Source organism: Coturnix japonica, chromosome 5, assembly GCF_054131305.1.
Source record: "Coturnix japonica strain WE chromosome 5, WE-NBRP24, whole genome shotgun sequence".
Classification (NCBI taxonomy): Eukaryota; Metazoa; Chordata; class Aves; order Galliformes; family Phasianidae; genus Coturnix; species Coturnix japonica.
In genome coordinates this window covers 17,794,671-17,814,893 of record NC_140667.1, presented here as the reverse complement: position 1 = coordinate 17,814,893, position 20,223 = coordinate 17,794,671, and the positions used below count along the sequence as shown (strand labels likewise).

At 35.3% G+C, this 20,223-nt stretch overlaps 1 protein-coding gene across 40 annotated transcripts in view; it reads left to right on the top strand.

Annotated features, from left to right (window-relative positions):
• The window catches only part of SOX6 (SRY-box transcription factor 6), a 389,870-nt gene that overhangs the window by 211,985 nt on the left and 157,662 nt on the right, over positions 1-20,223 (top strand). For 39 of the 40 annotated variants that reach the window (XM_085548565.1, XM_032444750.2, XM_085548579.1 and 36 more), the window contains one exon: positions 11,195-11,284. In XM_085548565.1, the coding sequence (XP_085404691.1) occupies positions 11,195-11,284 (90 nt within the window). Of the gene's footprint in view, positions 1-20; positions 294-11,194; positions 11,285-20,223 lie in introns of those variants that run through there. The other variant, XM_085548585.1, reaches the window with a different exon arrangement.

The following is a 20,223-nucleotide window of genomic DNA, read 5'->3' as shown; positions in this document are numbered from 1 at the left end:
TGTTGAGACATGCTCTGCCAGGAGAGCACAAGGAACTGGGCCAGCCCCATTAGGACAGGGTGCATTGTGCACTCTTTTAATTGGTGAAGCCTGATGTGGAGAAACTCAAGCCCATTTTTTGTTCACCCACTCTGTTATTCAACATGATTACCAGCTAATTACCACTGTTTCCAAATCCAGTTCACTACTGAATGATTTTCAGTGAATGTGAAATTGTTCAGTGTTATCTCCTTCCTGGTCTATCTGAAACCCTGGTGTCTGTTCTTTACTTATTCAAGCCGGGCTCTGAAGACGTAAGTATTAAGCAATAGTTTTTTTCTCCTAGCAAAATCTGTAAATGTAGTGCACACATAAATCATCTCAAAGTCTTTGTGAAGAAGAAAGAAGGGTAGTTAGTATACCAGCTTGTGACTAAGAGTGTGACTTCAAAAACGTCATTGATTTATTGGCTGTTTAGCGTGAGGTGCTTAGGTCCTGATTCTTTTCCAGAGGACTTTGTGTAGAAGTTTATATATAGCTATATATATTATAGCTTCAATCTTAACACTGACTTTACATTGACACAGCTGCAGCTGTGAACGTTCAGCAATTCCTCAAATACAACCCCAGGTTTTTTTAAATTGAGCTCCCAGAAAATGAAGTACCATAAATGCAGCCCATCATTTCTCTCTTTGCAGTTCCCTCCCTAATTCAGTTCATTTCTTTAAACTTCTGCAATGAAACGTGGCCAGTGTTTGTGAGGACAAGTACCTCATATGCTCTGCAGCTCCAGTTTCTGCCTTTGTGTCGTTGTTGTCCCATGTGCTGAATGTAGCAAGAATCCTGTTTTGTGTTTAATTAAAAAAATAATCATCATCATACAGGGAACAAATTAGGATTTCCTGGAACACTTTATTTCTAGTTCCCCCTGTATCATTCCAGCACTTGACTTTGCTAAATAAACAATGATCTTTTACAAGGAAAGAAATTGGTGGCTGATTTCCAGATGTATATGTTTAAGGAAGTGAATATTTTCAGATACTATTCTTGAAATTAAGTATTTTTCACAGATTTATAATAAACCAGCTATTATTCCTGAAATATATATCTATGGCAAGTAACTTGTTGCTTGTGAGATTTGTAAACCTCCTAAGACTCAGTTTTCTGGGATTAGCTCAAGAAAGTCTTGTTTGTTCTGTATTTTTATTTATATAAAATGTGATAGATTAAGTCAAAATTTTAGTGGTATAAAGGAGGCCATAGAACTGATATTGTCAGTGTATTTTAGTGTACCAGAAAAGACTACATCATCTGCCATAGAGATCTTCAGGAATGGTAAATAGAGAAGAGATTCCAGCTATTGTTTTCATTCCTTTGCATCCTGGTTTGAAGTCATTTCAAATCAAGAGCATATTATTTTGCTTTCTTTGTATTATACTTTACATACAAAAACGCTTAAGGGTTTGTCATGAAAAATTCTTTTTGTTATACAATTGTTTTAATTTCAGAATATTTTATGTAAGAGCTGAGTTCAGATTTTTATACACAATATTAAGAAGCCTTCAAGTCATTAAACAGATGTTTATTACTGCATTATTAGGGTAATGAGTAGAATATGATTTGGGAGAACAAAATAGAGGTCTTTTTGAATCATCACCATTTTGTTCATAAATCATCTGGTGGCACAAATTTTATGAGGAACATCAATCAGTTTAATAGAAATGTTTTCTTGCTTTCCAGGAAGTTCCCTCCATATCTCCCTGACCAAAAACTAACATGGTATGAAGGATCTCACCCTTTTATTTTTGTATTACCTTTTATTTAAGATGGTTTTACTCCTCAAAACTTTTACTATCATTTTCATAGCCATTTAACAAAATTTCTTCTTTACTAAAGATTGGCATAGAACTTGATAGGAGAAAACATAATATCAAAAACACCTACTTGTGTTATCAAATCATTACTTCAGTTGAGATGGGACCCTCTGCTTGCTTCAGCTTGGGATGAGAAGCTGGAATAACTGTGCAGTGTTGAGGGAAAAGAAAATCTGACCCCAGATTCATCTTAAAAAGAGCCCAGAGTCTGGCTTTATGGCTAAACTGACATGCAGTCTGCAACTTCTTGAATTACTGGGAAAACTCTGTTTTAGAGGAAAGGCGCTATGTATTTCCAGAGCCTGTATGATGTGAGGTTAGTTCCAGAGCAGTTGAACAGACAGATTTAAAGATTAAATTCTCCTTAGTCTGAATAATAATGAGAAGGATGTCACTTCAACTCACAAGTGTTTGAAAAAAGTGGATACCAAAGATGAAAGTGAATTGTTTAGGGTTATAAAAGGATTGTGTCAAGGAGTTGGAGGAATGAGATTAAGAAAGAGCTAGACTGAATTTTGGAAGAAATTTCAAATCTGTTTTAGACTTGAGTAAACCTTGATGGAACTATGCTTGTGAGTTCTAACTGATATAATAACTCCATCTGTTCTTTTCCTCACTGAGGAAAAAAAGTCCATGCAGAAAAATGTGTAGATTTGGAAACATGGAAAATAATATTTTGCAGTTGGCTTCCACCAGCAAAACTTTCTTCTTTTCCAAGGAAACAAGTATTGCAAAATTCTGTTGATTTTGTTACTTTGCAAATAAACGCATACTCAGAGACAGAAAAGAAAATAATCACTGTCCTTTGATATCCTTTGATAAGCTTATGTAATCTTTTGCCCAGGGACTGCAAGCAAATTTGCACTCCTCTTTTCCTGATGAGACCTGATTGCAGTGTGGAAAGCTTCAGACTATCTTTTGACAATACTATATCTTTGCTTGGGAAATAAATAGAGGTGCACGTACTTAGGGAATAGGTGATTACATATAATATACAGCATGCTATCATTGTAATGTAAATAAGGCAATGATGTATACTTCAGTGAATGCAGCCAATCTAACAGTAGAGTATGGCTTATAATGGATAGGAAACTGTAAGTGGAGGAATGAATTGTACGTGTAATTTTGTCACACTTAAAGGATATTTCTCTTCTACTAATATGCCAAAACACTGCATCCAAGCAATCACACCGACATTTCAGAAAGCTCCCTTTGACATACAGTGTATCGTCTAGTGCAGTGTTCATGAAATTAACATTTTTTCTGGAGTAATCACGTACAATTAAGTGACCAAATAGTTCTGAGGCAATACAACTGCATTTCACAGGAACTAAATATATTTCTTCACACGGATCCTGCATGTTTTAGTTGAGCCATCATTAGCATGTTTATAATGGTTCTAATTTAGCACAACATTTTCTGAATTTTATCCTTGAGTCATTTACAAATTGTTCATATTGAGTAAACAAAGGAAACAGATTGCATTTTATACTTAGTAATTTATCTGAAAGAAGAGGGGAGGGTTAATTGTCTGAAAGTTTTGCTCTGTTTGGGGAAGCGATTCTACTCTTGCATTGCTTGGCGCACAATGTCTTTTTCCCTCTGTTCTGGAAAAAAATAAAAAGGAAGGAAGAAAGAAAGGAGGAGTAAGTAAAATGAAAAATTAGGAGGACAAGATTGGCCACTCCCAAATGGGAATGTGGAGCAGAATTGGAGCTGGCATGAGATTATCTAAAACAGTTGGTGCATTCCTTAATGATCAAGTGCTTGAGAAGTCCAGCTCTCTCTCACAGAGCATCTGTGTTGATGTTTATATCAGTACCCTGCTGTATGGGAAAAGCATGCTTTCTCTTGTTGCTTTTCTAAAAATAGTGTGGCATATAGCATTGTAAGAGTTATTTTAAGAGAACAAAAACATTTGCAAGGTTAAAGGTTCTGCTTTTTAATAAATAAATGAAAATAAAGGTCAGGACTGTATCTTGGCATATTTTTTACATGGAATTCAAACTTCTTTTTATGTAGAGTTTTACACAGAGCACAGTGTTCTGTGCAGATGCTCTTTGCACTGGAGAAGTCCTGTTGAAACAAGCCATCTTAGGCAGAATTGGTACAAGCATCAGACTACAGTTTTTCTCACTAGCCACATCATAGAAAGCAGGTCTGGAAATCACCCCCACAGAAACACATTCCAGTGTTTCTGTTTAGAATGTCTGTTGGTTCGTGCAAGATCTAGACCATTCAAGTGGTGCAAATGAATTCAGAGGAAAACCAGAACATTTTAATGCCTAATTATTTTTAGTGAGCTTGGAGAGTTTTAATTAAAAGTTAAGAGAGCTCTCCAAGCTCTTACAGTTCTAATTTTGTCATATTGTGGAAATCTTGTCACTGTGAAAAAATGTACAGCAGTTGGCAGATTCACTTGGTTCCCTGGTCTAAACAAAACTGTAGTGCTAGGTAGTCAGATTGCAGACATGCTGCTTTTGCAAGAAAACTTCTACTGTGGGCTTACTGCGCTTTTGCTTATAAACATAGCTAGGAAGACTTATTTGCACTACATGCACTTTTTGGTGTTTTTTTTCCTTTTTTTTTTTTTTTTTTCCCAAATGGAGAGATCTCAGTACTGCAGGTTGTGTTGAATCAGGAGCAAGTTGTGATTCACAATCAGAAATGTACTGAACAAAATGCCTGAGAGATAAGCAGTCTGTGTCGGAGATGTTACAGCCTAACTAGCCAAGGCAAAGATGTGGATAGAACCAAGTCTGTATGAGAAAAAGGAATAAGCAGTTGGCCATGATTTCTTAGCTCCTTTAGAACAGGAGCAAGTTATAGAATTTAGGAATAATTCCTTTCTAATTTGTGATAAATGTAACAAAAAGGATTAGCATATTTTCTTGTTCTAAATGTCAGGTTGCTTACTTTTGTGTTGTGACTGTACTTCCATTATCCAAGAATTTGGCTTTTGAAAAGTTATTAAATAAAAAACAAACCAACCAACAGCACTCCCTCCCCCTCTCAAAAAAAACCAACAACCCCACCTAACCAAACTAAAATCCACCAACAAACAGTTGGCAAAAGAAATTAGTTTGCTACCTAACAGCATGGCTGAAGTGCCTTGTATTTTAATTTTCTGTTAGACCACAACAATTAATTACTTTAGGAGAAGAGCATGGAAATTGAGAAGGATGAGATGAGATTCCCCTGACCTGCCTTTCCACTGACAATGAGATTGGAGCCAAGCTGCTTATGAGCAAGAAACAGTGCAGTATATTACAACTATGGATTCTGAGCCTTCAGGCCGATTTTTGATTAGTTTTGTATTGTTGCTGTCTCTCTCTTTTTTTTCCCCCTTTTTTTTCTTTTTTTTTCCTTTTCTTTTTTTTTTTTTAATTTAAAGTTTCTTGAAACAGAAAAACATAATTTGTGTTTGAAAGAAGAAAATAAGTAACTATGGCAACAAAGAATCTATTTTAGTAACATTACAAAAAATTTACGTCCTCAAATGAAAGAAAGAACAACTCTAGAAGTAATGCCTCTTATTTTCTTTTATTGACCCACAACATTAGAGGTGGACATTGGTGGTATGGCAGTAGAGGTTGAACCTTCCCACCTATCTTCTGTTACATGTTGTTGCTGTGTGACAGATGGCAGCAGAAGGGCAATCTGACAGAGAATAGTGCCTGACATGGAAGTGCAGATGAAACAAATTTGTTTTTGAATTCTGCCATTCATTGAATTCTGCCATGCAGAAAAAATGGCACCTATTGACATTCACTGACACTTGCTGAATGTTTACAGAGACTAAGCAGAAAATGTGAATGTAGTGAAGTTATGAGTAGTGTGTTTCAGCAGTAGCAAGAGTGATATGAAAGACAAGCTACATTTTGGATAGCCATGCAGATTTTTACAAGTATGGCATGCAGGCTTTTGTAGCTGAGAATTTTTTCTACCAAACAGTGTTATTGTGCTCTTTGCAGCTATTGTAGTTTCCAATGAAATAAATAAGAGGCATTACTTTTGGAGCAACCTACATAATAAAAGCAATGGACCTAATCCTTTAGTTAAGTTTTTTCTATTCTGCACTAGATTTAGCACTCTCTGAAGGTGAACAGTGGTTTGTATTCTTGAGGTTCAGATGGCAAGGCTTAAGCTTTGTGAGCTTGAGAAACACAGTGTTACTTGAGATGTGGAAAGTGATATGGAAATGCAGAATAGGGAGTATGGCAACAAAATGCTAGGCACTGTAATGTTTATTTGAGGGTTATTTGATTTGGGGGGAAGAAAAACCTGCTCTTTTGTACTGGGAATCCACTATGGTATGCCTTGTAAGCACAGAGATGTGTGTCCCTAGGTGTTCATAATCTCATTTAACATTCATGAAACAGTACCTTTTCTCTAACAAAGATTTCATAGGTGCTGACAGGGTAATTCCACTTTTGCTGTTTTTTCTCATGATTTAGGCTTGATCGATGCATTTGAACTCACTTGACAAAGACTGTTCTGAAAGACACATTTTCTCCTGTGGAGATGAAGGCAAATAAATGTAATGAGAGAATGTAAACATAATGCTTAGAGAATAACGAATGTTAGCGGGGGAGGAGCTTGCAAATTGTAATTTAGTCTCAAAGCTTGCACAAACATTCTCTTCTCATGTTTAGCGGAGACATAGATGCCACTGGTTCCAATACTGTTCTTTTAAAATGTGGATGGTAAGCTTCTCCTCCTTAAGTTGAGCACCTGATCATGTTTTTGAACCGTTTCCCTTGTAGGATGTCTGATTTCTCTTCTAATTCCTCTACCTTGTCTTCTCCAGGGCCTTTTTCCAGGCGATGTAACAGTTCAAATGCATATAGGAAAATGTCACCTATACCTTTGATTGAATTATATTTCTGTATTGTTTATGAACTTGATGTGCATTTGCAATCATTATTAATAAATCAACATGCTTTTGTCTTCTGTCACAAAGTAATGTATATATTCAAAAAGAATTGTATGCAAAACAAGTCATGTTTTAGAACTCATATCATTAATAATTATCAGTTTTCAGTATTGTTACAACATGTTTTCAGGGAAGCTTATTATAAAAGAAATAACAAGGCACTGCACAGTAGCAAGAATAAGACAGTTCAGTTGATCGCTGGTATAGGTGTTATAAATATGCCAGTCTGTACTATAGTGTTTTATTAAGTCTCAAAAAGTCAAAGCTGATTTGAAATAATAATGTCTGACAGTCAGTGCTTTGAAGTTTTGCTGCTGCACTCTCACATTTAGGCTTTCTTTTATGTATGACTTTACCATAAAAAACAAAAACATACACATGGCATGAGCACTTTTTTTCTTATCTGTATTTCAAAGAAAGTAATAAGAGGCTACTTCAGTGAATTAAAAGGGAAAAAACAAACAAATAAAAAAGGAACCCTCCCCCACCTCCCAAATCAGTGAGGATAGGTGCAGGCCATTGTGAGATCATACAGTATTAGTGTAAGAGAAAGTTGCTAATTTGTTGAAATAAATAATAATAATAATTTTAAAAAATTACAAAAAGGAAGAGTAAGGAAAAGACAAGAGGGAAAAGCTATCCTTGATAGGAACAAGATGACTTTCATTTAGTTGGAAGAACTTGAGAGCTTGGCTGTGATAGCTAACACACTCGTTCTTCATCACCGGTTGTGCTACAAAGAGCTGGATTCCATCCATTCCATGACTGATTGATTACCCAATGGACAAATGTTAATTCTTTTCATTGATGCTTTGTCATTGTGGAGAGATCCTTTTCATCTAACACCTAGGCTTTTTTTTTTCCCTTGTCTGTCTTTTTTTTTTTCCTGCTTATTTATCTTTTAAAATCCTCATTCACCTCTGCTAAGCTTTTGTGTATAGTAAGATCCTCACAGCACTTTAAAATCCTTTACAATTAAAATTGCTACCTTAATATGTATCAAAGTGTGCTATTAAATAACACACATCTATTTCATTTAGTCATCTCACCCTAATGGCTGTTAACCTGTTTGCTGCCCTCAAAAGAAACAATAGGGGAATATAAAGGCAAGAATCTCTGTGTTGTTAATACAATAAATTCCTTCAGTGCAACTTACGTGTGTTTGATCCTACACATGTCAGTACAAAATATTCTACTTTGCAGCATAAACTCAACTGTGGTTTATAAAGTCAGTGAGAAGAGCTAAAAATGTATAAATGCTAATTTCTTTGTTTCTTTTATAATTGCCTTCAAGAATACCCCTGAATTTCACAAGTGCTGGGATCTGCAAGGTTTTATACTGGTTCTGAAGCAGAGTCTCAGTGCAGGGAGTGATGCAGTGCAGATGTGAATTCGGGCTTCATCGATGTTCAGTGCTGGATTCTGAGTCGTTGTTTGGTTTCTGTAATGAAACAAATCAGAAAATGAATCCATATGGATGAAGACAATTTACTGATGTCAGAAGACATCTCTGTAGATTTTATATCTGTGTAAAAATTAATTTTCAGCACACAAAGAAGAAAAAAACCCTTTCTTATTCTCAAACCTTTTCAAAATGTGTGTTTGTGAACACTGAATACAAAACTTGAAGGGAGATGTGCCTTTCAAGTATAAGCCTTTATATTTAGGTTTCTGTCTAATGCAAAGGACCTCCAGAGAGCTTGAACATACACCACAATTTTAAATTCTAAAAATTATGCAGGATAACCCTGGTAATTGAAAATGTACAGGAATTTTAAAAAAGCTATTTTTACAGTGTTACTAAATGCTCGTTGCGTGTTCTTGTAATCTTCCCAGTAACTGAATACAATGCTATAAATTGTGTGGTCGGAGATGTGATGTAGAATTTGAACAGCATATAGGTGTTGAAAGCAAGTCTTAAATATTTTTTTCAGTCTTTTGTCAAAATAAGAATTGTAAGTAGCAACATGATTATATCTTTTCCATTCCAGCTCTTTCCTGTCTGTCTTTAGAAATATTCTCTTTGCCCTTTTACAGTATAGTAACTCTATGGATGAACAAGCATATTCTTAGGCAAAATAAGACAGGGTATAAAGTAAGTGGTTCCAAAGGAAGCATTTTACCAACTCTTGTGATATTTTAGAATCGTTTCTCTGAAATGTAAATGATTTTCCACATTTGTATGAATTGAGGAAAACAATTAAGTTAAAAACCAGTAGTTTATATAACCTATAGCAAACATTACAGTAAAACTCCAAAGCTCCTTTGTCGTTTTTTTTTCCCTTAGGGATGAGGGGTCTGAGATTTTTGAAGGGGAGAAATGAAAACATCTTTTTAAACTAATGGTGGTAACACAATTAAAAAAAAAAAAAAAAAAAAAAAAGACAAATTATAATGTTGTATTGGTAATTGATGTTTATTTCTTGATACTTCTTTTATCAAACAAGAACTCATAAAAGTAATAAGTGCTTGTTATTGTTAAAAGTTAATTGTTATTATATAACAAGTATTTTAACACTTCCTATTGCAACTTAGAGCTCCTTAATTTTGTCACTTGCATATAAAGATATAATTAGTAAATAAATTAGCTTTTCTACTGAAATATTACTTCAAAAACGTTTATGAGCTGTGTTGTCTTTACACAGAGGCTTGCACTGTGAGAATGTGTTGCAATTAAAACCTGATCTTTGATCTTGTGATGGTTACAGTTTGGTTTGCTTTCAACTGGTTTTGCTTTTTTGTTTCTTTGTTTTTTCAAATGGGTGATGCTAATGTGATCTATTTTCAGCTGAAACTATTTGAATCTTAAAACTTAAGCAGCTGTATGACCTTTTACATCTCCCTAGACCTTTATGGCTTCTCTGAATGCTTCTCCTCTCTGATACTTTTTGGACTACCTCTGATCTGGAACACACTGTTTTGTACTGTATTGATGCTATTTCTGTTGTCACTCTTCATCTGGGCTTTTTGCTTTTGTTGTTACTTGTGTGAGTGATTCTAGTGGGACTGGTGACGTGGAAATTTGAGCCAAAATTTGGCCTTAATCTGTCAGTAACTTAACAGAAGATACAATAGGCTAAATTCTACCTTCTTGTTCACCCATTTGTCAGTTCTCAAGTGGCTGGCATGCTACCAGTGCAAATGCTGTCAAAATTTGGGAAGTTTGGAAATCATTTTGTGAATTGATTTCTTCTTGATGCAAATGGCATCTTGCTTTGAGGATTTCTAACAAGCTAAAGTGTGAGGGTAGTCTCAGTGTATTCAAGTAAGAACAATGTGCTTGGCACCCCCAGGGTGGTATGTGGTTTTACAAGGAGGGCTCTTTGCAAAGATTCATTTCAGCAAAAGTGCTTAAATAATGCTCTTCATATCTTGATAAACTGAGCCTGATTGATTCCAAGGATTTTAGCATTGGCTTTGTTCATGAACCTTTCTACAAATGAAAGAAATGCTTGATGTTTAAAGGACACTTTATTATTACTAATTGGGGAGGGAAGATAGGTGCTCAGTTGTGTTGAAAGTTTTCTCAGTAACTATTAATAAAGCTGAACTGAGGTTCCTAAAATCATAAAACTGAATCGTGACATTGCCATAAGAATACCCATCTTAAAAATCAACTGGATTGTTATGTATGATTTTGACTTAAGAGTCAGTTCAGTTTAAGAATTGAAAAAGCCTTGAGATTTTAGTGAAGTGTCTGCTACATTCGATATCTAACTTTGTAGTGGAATTGCGGTCTGAACACATGAAATTTACTATAGACAGTCTTCTACTTGCTCATAAGTGTAGTGACTTCAGTGACAGTTTTGCCTAGTGAAGGCCTATCAGGCTGGGACAAAATTTTGAAATATATTCTGAACTTCAAATTATGAAAGCAGATCTTCTAATCATTGCATGTTGTTTATAGTGTACTGAGAAAATTTCTGATACTGTGAACACTGAATATGTAAAATGCTTTTGTAAATTCCATGGAGATATTATATGAATAACTTTTGCACTGACATGGGTATAAAAATGGGTTTCAGATGTCACTGTGTGCCAAATTTCCAGAAAACCCTTCTAAATCTTCATGTATAATTTGGAGTGTACAATCATTCTCAAATGAAAAAGACAGAATTTGTATATACATTGGCAATCTATGCATGTAAATTGGCAGTTAGCATGCATAAATCCTGAACAAATTTTTTCTTTCAATTAGGCTCTTGTTAAATCCATAGTAACTCCATTAACCTCAGAGGAATTAGTTCAGATTTAAAATGCAGTTAAATGGGAACTCTGGTTACAAACTGATTTCCCTTTGAAACTGTGGTCCAACAAGAATAAGGGGAAAAGCTTTAAATGAAGATGGCACCACTTTTCCTGATGCATAAGAATATATTTGATGTTTCTTCCTTTTTTTGAACAGATTCATCCTGCATGGAAAAACTACTCTCTAAAGACTGGAAGGAGAAGATGGAAAAACTAAACACAAGTGATCTCCTTGGAGAAATTAAAGGTATCTCACTAGATCCAATTTGAAACATTTACACATTTTTTTTTTAAAGTGGGTTGACTCACTCTCAGAAAAATAGTAAAAAAATCAGTCAGTTGCAAACACTGGGTTAACTGCATTACTTTACTGACATCGCCTACATATTTCTGTGACCAGAGGAATAAACATCTTCAAAACGTGGAGCTACTTGCTCTTGGAACTGTTTCTTCCTGGTTGCATAAATCACTTTCAGGATATAAAAGGGTAGTCATTGTGTAATTACAGTTCTGAATATTCTATTCAAAATAGGATAAAAAAAAAAAGAATTTTTTTTTTTTTTTTTTTAATATTTATGCTATTCCTGGGGAGGGAGAAGCCCTGGATAAAATTCTGGACCCACTGAAATCAGTGGGTGTTTTATTGCTTATGAAGACAAAATGTAACAGTATTTTCAAGTTTTGTTGTATCAGCACTCTAGTAAAAGTGAAACTCTTTGACTATTAAGAGTGTACAGAAAACTTAAAAGTGTTTTTTCCATACCCATCAATATGGATTTTCATTTTTCTTTTGGAAATGAATTTCAGTATTATTGACTTAGAAGCAAATTTTAAAGGTGATGCTTGTTTGTTTTTTCCTTGTACTGTAAGAAAGGCTCAGAAGACATTTTTGAAGAGCACACAAGGTACCTAAGATTTATTTCTTTTCACTGGAATATTTTTATTAAATATCAATTACAAATATGTGGAAATAAAGAATAATAACCATTGTATTAATAAATCCTAACTAATAGGGGGAAAAAAAGATACTCTTTTATGACAGTAGAAGCTTAAGGCTTTAATTTTCCTTTAGGGAGGCTTAAGATAGTTCAATTTATTTTTTTTTTTAATTATGTAAAGAGTTGGAAGACTAGCCCTTTTCATTAAATAAATTTTAATTGGTTCCTGCAACTAACTCAAGATCAGTATCTGTTTGGTTTGCCTGTTGGATATTACTTGTAGAATTGAGACAATGAGAAAGAGACAGGTAAGAAATCCTAGAGGAATGTAAGTGGCAGAAATATACAGTTTTACAGAAATGTGTTAAAAATTCTCAGTAACAGATAAAGGCAACAAAATTTTGTCTCGACATGACTATTTATTTAAAGCTGTATTGTCTCTTCATAATGTGGAAAACCTTGAATGCTGGTTGGTCCATTAATTGCACAATATAGCTACTTAGTCTCTAAATAGAAACTGCTTGAATGGTATTAGTGAATCAAAATTCAAAGATCTGGGATCTCTAACAATGCTGGATAATGTTATTTATTCTTTTAGATGGCACAAAAACCTTTTCCATGAGCTTTCATCTGTTAAAAATAAATAAAAGACGGAGAGCAGTTCTGCATCTATGTTATTCCTCCTATTTTCTTAGCATGTATGTTCACTGCAGAGTGAACTGGCAGTTCTTGCTCCAAACTGTCGTCTTATGTACCTATAAAGCTTTCTTACTCACACTTGGAAGGATTTTCAACTCATTCAGATACTTTGTCAAGGAGCATAGCGTGTTATCTGTATTAAAACAAATTACCTAATTCACCACAATTGCATGTAAGCAGTCATTCAGTTAGTTTCACAATTAATGTCCTGCCTCTAATCCCTAGAAACTTTGCCTTATATTTGCCTTATGTGATTTTAATGTCTGCAGTATTCCTTTCCATTACTAGATGACTTCCAGTAAGACTCAATACTGAATCTTTGCTAATGTAACTGCAGTTTTCCTGAACTGCCAAATGGACAAAAAAATCCCAACAACAACAACAACAACAAAAAAAAACCCAGACACAAATGTGAAGATGAATAACGATTGCGATTGCTGTTTTGTAATGCTTTCTGCTTACAGTATCCAAACCTCCATGCAAATTTAGGAGAATAAAAAAAGATGCAGAGTTAGATAGCAGAACAGTGGCAGGTCTGAAGGTGGACTCCTCTATGCTTGCAAGCCAGTAGCCTAGCCACTGTCTCCAGGCTGGTTAGTTCTTTACTACTAACATTGCTGTTACTGACCTAATTGCCTCATATTAACTCCTAGTAGCATTTGTCTGCCTTAAATAATCTCAGCAAGAAAATAAATTCAACCAGCTAGCCAGCAGCAGTGAGAAAACCAGATACAAAAAGGGAATAAAGGAAAGCACAGGAACCAGAGAGATGTTTTAATCTACCAAAAGAAATGTACATTTAAAAAACAAATCTTTACAGTGTTCAATGTGGTAGATTTCCAAAGTCATTAAATTAATTTTCGTTGTTCTGAATGAGTTTCCAGTTAGATAATTGGCATGCTAAAGTCTAAAAGAACTGTTTCTTAAAATGTATCTTCTCTGGGATATCAAATATCTTGCTTCTTAATTTTCATTAGAATCTAAACCAATGCATTTAACTGGTGGATGTTTTTGGCTTTTGTGCAGACTTTCAATTCATATTACTGAGAGAGCCTAACTAAAAGACGAGTAGCAATGCAGTAAATTAGGTCATTAGGGAAAAAGTCTTGATTATATGAAAGTGAGGTGTGGTCCTGTGAGGAGCTGCTCTTTGCACTGACTGTTACTGGGAGTTGTTTATTTAAGAGAGAAGGCGTTGTTCTTGCTGTGGATAACCTGAGCACATAGTCTTCCTCTGTTTCTGCCCGACTACAGCCCTCCCCCTCAAGTGAAAGACTTGCATCTTGATTATGGAAAGGCAGTTTGCTTAGAATCAGTGCCAGAAAAAGGGGATGAAAGCAGGAAAAAAAAAAGTACCACTGACACAAACTGTTTCTGTTTGTATTCAAAAAGCACATAGATGAGAAGTAAAATAATTGGCTGGGAGAAATAAGTAAAAATGGTATTTTCTTGTTTTACCTCCTATATTTAGAACACAATAGTGTTAATTAGGATATAATTAAAGGTCCATCTATTAATCCAAACAATAGAAGCCAATAGAAAAGTAGCGAACAGTGACTCATTTATTTTTTCTTGAAGTGGGATTGTTCCTGTTCACAATTAGTCTTACATAGTGTGCTTCATTTATAAAACTGCCTTTTCTGAGTGTCCTTACTAGGATTTCATTTATTGATAATGGTCCAGATTCTTCCTTGAATTCCAGCCAGACAAGCCATTGACTTCAGGGAGGTTGCATGAAACTCTGAGGAGCGTTTGGCAGAATGCTTAGTAGCCAAATTCCAGTGGTTAAATAAGTCTGCTTGTTCATTTGATATGTTTATAAATGAAACACATAGGTCAAATATTCAAAGGTCTGTGAAGCCACTGAGCTTGGTTAAATGACCTGCTCACCTGGAAAAAAAGAAAAAAGCAAAAAAACCAACACAGCTGCCCTTTGCAAATCATTTGGTTGTATGCTATTTGCCAGTGTGTGCATGCAAATTCATTTGTTTAAGGTATACAAGCAATTTATTAGGCTTATGTTCAACTTCTGCACTGTTGGTCTTTCAAATAACAATTAGCAACAGGAAATGCTTTTCATTTTAATTTTCAGTATCGTGAAGTTGAATAAACATAGTGGTTTAGGGCTCTTCTGAATTTCTAGGTATTTGGGTACACAGAGTTCTGCACACAATCTTCCTCTGCCCTCGCAGCTTGCATTTCTGTTGCTCAGATATCTAGTTTTCCTTCAGCAGCAGTGTCTAGGCAGAGTACCATCATTTATCACCATGCAGAGTCTGTTTTAAGTTTTCTGTTTCTGTTTCAAATATAAATCATTGAAATAGCACAGTCTTGCATGCATCAGGCAGTTGTCCCATTGAAATAGCTCACAATGGTCTTTCTCAGCATGCAGGGTCTTTGAAGATCAAATAAGAAAGGTCAATCCTTAAGTAACTTCAGCAGTGATGTTCTTGTGAAAGGGTCAGAATTGGTCTAGTAGTCTCACAGAAGAGTGACTTGTGAGTCATCGGCTACTGTGTAACAGGGTAGTTCTCTGATTTACATCAGTGGTGTTTACAACTGGAACTCTCTATATCTATAGGTACCGTGACTTGAATGTCACTGTCTTTGTACAGTATCCTCTGTTTCAGGAAGGACTGTGATAGACATTCATAGTTTTATCCAATATAACCAGTGCAGAAGTCTGTTTGCATGATTACTTGTTCCGTCTCCTTTCGTATTTGTTATTTTGTTAAAAAGAGCCTGTAACTCCTATTACATGTGTCATGTACACATTATACACATTTAAATACTTCTGAATATTTGCATAGGTGAGGAGGATATTCGTCCCTGGTATTAGAACACCAGGCAGACTGAAGGAGGTGTTTTCTAGGAGCATTTTGTGTATGTGCACTAATATCTGGAAGAGAACAGTAAGACACAACCATTTGAATCTGGCAGTTTAACACTATCCATTTCTGTGATAGTCTTGGGAGAGTGTTCTGTGTGAGTGAATCCTCGAAAAAACTATAGTTTCTGTGATTTTAGAGTGAATTAATATTTTTTCTTAAAACATGCAAGATTTACAAAACATTTTAAATGCCATTTGAGCTTCTATTTCGTAAAATTTATCTTCATAGATAAGCTTATGGGAGGTTTGTGGTGCACTATATCAAATATGAAGACTGTTTAGAGGAAAATAAATCTGAGGTTTACTGCAGCTCTTGCTGAGTACAGTCAGGATTTGTACAAATTATTCCTCCATATAATTGCTGAAATTTCTTTTTTGTGAATTCTAAGGGTATATAACAGTCTGCTTTATAAAGATGTATAAATAAATATATATGTCTTATATCAGAGAGGCACTGAGAGGCTTTTAATTATGTCAGTTTGTATGACTGTAGACATTTCAAAGCTCCCCTTTGTGCTCTTTTTATAAACATATTTTTTTTTCTTTTGAAGTCAGTGTGATATACATACTGGCAATTAAAAACTCAGCTCAGGCTTTGAGACGCAAGGTCTTCTTAATTAAAACTCAAACAAAAGCTACAAGCAAAAGACCCACTGTACGATTAAGGTCTAAAGTGTTATGATACATTAGAATCATTGTTAACTCTAGGATTTAAAAAATCAATACAGAGGATAAAGAATCAACTGGTTCCAATTAGTGAAACCAATGAAAGCATCCAACAAAACATAACAAAACAATTCAACCCAGAGACCCTACACCCAAATCCTTAAGAAACTGGTCCTGATTGAAAATACATCACAGCCTATGAAGTTTTCTCGTAATGTACTGATTTCTGTGATCCAATAATGTGCTTAGCTCTAAGTTTTAGATCTCTAAAACAGACAGGTATATTTGTTTTGCCGTTTCTCAAGTCTGTAACATTACATATGATACACCTCCAGGTCTAACCTCATCTTCTAAATGGTTACCTTGTTATTTGAATGCCTGAATATTTCATAAGCACTTTCAACAGTCAGTGCTTGCATACTCCTTTGTCTGATTTTCTAGAGGAAGGGAATAAATTTTTATATATATATATATATATATATATATATATATATATATGCATATATCAAATATTTGTATTTGTTTTAGTTAAACTTACTGAGCCCCATTGTACCTATTTCTTTTGATTAAGATATTATGATACTGATATAATCAGTGAGACCAAACATGTAGCCTAGATTAAACTACTTCATTTTACATCATCTTGACTTTTCTTACTATGAAATACTTTTTCCCAGATGCTGGAATTAAATAGCCTGAGCTTTATGCATAGTTTAGTTCTGTGGAAATGGATGAGACTGCTCACTGTATGTATGTTATTATTGAAATTATGTACATGTGAGTCTTGGCAGGATGGAAGCTGTACTTAGGAGAAAAAAAAAAAAAAAGGAAAAAAAAAAAAGAAAAAAGGAAACATTTTTATTGCTGTGGTCTTTTGTTCACGGTGTCATATTTCAGCGACACCTATCACAATCATGCCATCATGCCTGCTTCTAGTGTTAAAAATTATTGACTGTTACCATTTCTAGTTCTTAAAACTCCACAACTATAAATTACATTGTAATTAACCTTTCAAATAAATCAAGTTATTCGTATTGTTGAAAACATTTTATAAATAATATTAAGAAGGATGCATGCAGTATATTTCCAGACATGCAGTGAATTTGTTATGGCAATTCTGTAAAAGTAAGATATATCCATGTACACACATATATATCATATACATTATATACCTGACTGTATATTTATAAAACAAGATATATATATCTTATTGTAGTATGATTCTAAGACTAACAATTCAGAACCAAATGTATGAATTATGCACTATATTTAAAGAAGGGGGACAGCTCATTTATACACAATGTTCTGTGGAATTGTGGCTTGAATATCATACTATGAAATAGTACCAACTGTTCATGAGAACATTAACAGAAAAATAATAGAATATAAACTAAGAAACACAATAAGGTTTTCTTTTCTTTTTTTCCAAAAAAAAAAAAGCATTTCTTTTGGTCTGCTGTACTGTGCATGATATTTTCATTATTCATTTCCATTATATGAGTAATTATTTTCTTTAAGGAATACAGCTTCTGCCACTGTAGTTGAAAGGTGTCTATGTTGAAGAACCTTACCACCGCTTGGAATTGAAGGCTTTCTCTTTTGATACAGGATGTTGGTGACAAATTTCCTTTAGACTCAAGTCCCAACTTGCTGTCTCGCTCCAATTTAGGAGTGAGGCAAGGTTCTTTTGATATGTTATGCCCGGCATGAGATTAAGAAGAAAAACATTCAAATGTTGATCCGACCAGTTTATTAGAAATAATGGACAGCTGAGGGGATGGGGAAGAGAGAGCGGCGAATATCAAAATTAGGGTGATGGGGATGGGAAAGTGGGTGATAGAAAAAGTGGGAAAAGAGGCAAGAATTGCTTAAAAGTGGGGAATAGTCACAGCAGTGTCCCGTTGCATGTTGTTTTGTTGATCCGGAGCAAAACAGGTATAGGGGAGAGCAGAAGCAGAATGGCAAGCCAAAAGCAGTAGATCAGTAGAAAGGAGCAACAGGGTCTCAAGGAGTAGCGAGGTCTCATGAAGTAGTGAGGTCTCACGAAGCAGTCTTGATCAGTAGGCCCAGGAGAGTCCGTTGGCGACAGTAGGACAACTGAGGAATCTGAGGTCAGAAGCCTAAAAGGTTCTTCAGCATGCAGGCATCTTCTTCAGCATACAGGCGTTCACATAGTGAGGCATCTGATGACAGAAAACCTCCTTGTTTCCGTAGTGAGGCATCTGGTGTCAGAAAACTTAATTTTGTGGTTTGTCCGTGCCCTTTTTATCCTACTTCTTTCCAACCTTCGAGACATTCCTGGAAGCTTCGGTCTGAGTTATGTGAGTACCTTGGAGATTGCCATCTTCCTTGAGATAAGCCCACACAAAAAGACAACTTTAGGGCCATTCATCTGCATTTTATCTCTCTCTCTCGTGTCCCCTGGACTTGTCCATCTGTTACCCTCAGACAAAGGATTTCTCATCTCCTGCCCAGGGCTTATCCTTCTGTGTCTCAGACAAAGGGATTTCTGGAACCTTGGTCAGGACTTGCCTGAACTTGTCCATTTCAGCAAACTTTTGAGGCAATAGTGTAAAAAGCATGGACTTTTACAGTTGCTAATGGAGATAATTACTTCTAGTGAGATAAAACTCCTAATGAAGAAAAGTAAGATCATTCGAAAGAGCAAGTGCATATGTAGAATTGGGCCTTTAGATTTTTGTTGCTGTAGACCTATGAAGTAAGATTCTAACAAATGAACGAATGTTACCAGTTATGTAGAAAGATGCATATCGACACCATATTGAAAGGATTGATGTTTCCTGATCAGTGTGGATTCTGCTGAAACTATCAATCTTTTTTATAGAAGTTTCATATTAAGGAAATCTGATTTAAGTGTCAGATATAAATGAACATATAGTGCTATACTGATATGTTGTCTCTATAGATTCTGCGCAATCTGGGGAAGGGTGTAAGGAAAGGGCAAGCAATATTTCCTCTATGTACTCTTCCACTTTCCCATGATCCCATGATAATGGGCTTCCTGATTCAGAGGCGGTACATTTGGGTTTAATGGCCCTTGATAGAATTATCATCTACGAATACATCCAATCACTCTTGAACATTTAATTGACAGCTGCAGAGTCTATGGGGATAAGTTCAGCAGTTAGCAATATGCTGTACATAACAGTATCTCCTTCTTTATAGTTGAACCTCATAGGTTTCCCGTAGAACTTGTATTATAATGGATGAGGAAATGCTGTTACCTGTTCATCTTCCCTGTTATATTCCATTCAGTTGTCTCGTATCCAGGTTAAAAAGTGAAAAGTGTATTTATTTATCCTCATGTGAAAGTGATTCCGTACCTCTCACTATCACCACTCTTCTCTGCTGAAAAAAAATCCCTATTCTGAGCAACACCAGTCTTTAGTACTGATTAATGAGATCCTTTGTGGCAATCCTTTTCACCTGAGTAAAATCCCTTTCTGATCAGGGGTTTTGAAGTAGGGTCTTGATTTGTGGATGTTGTGGGATGGTGGGAGCATCCTGATGTAATCAAAGAATGCCAGATATTTTTTCTTAAGAGAGGTATTAAACACATTAATGGGAACTTCACAAAATGCAGAATAAGAGGTGACTTAGAAATGCCATCTGTAAAACTTAAGGGACATAGCACTAGTAACAAATAAAGTATGAATGCAATTGGAAAACTCATGAGGAATTGAAAAAAGCAAGAAAGTAAAGTGCAGCCTGACACAGTTGCTGCCTCAAAAGTTCAATGAGGGGTAGAAGAAGAAAGAAATATGACAGGAGATATACTTCCTAAACTATCTGACCCTTTGGAAGAAGGTAACTATCAGCAATTGTTATGAAATATCTTGATTTTTCTAACTCTGTCACCTCATTTCAGGTCTGACCAATGATATCTGACAGTTTTCTGCCAGAGGGCAGATTTTGTTAAACTGGGCTCATTTTCCTTCTTTTCACCACCTTGTGCTGACATTAAAATGAGGT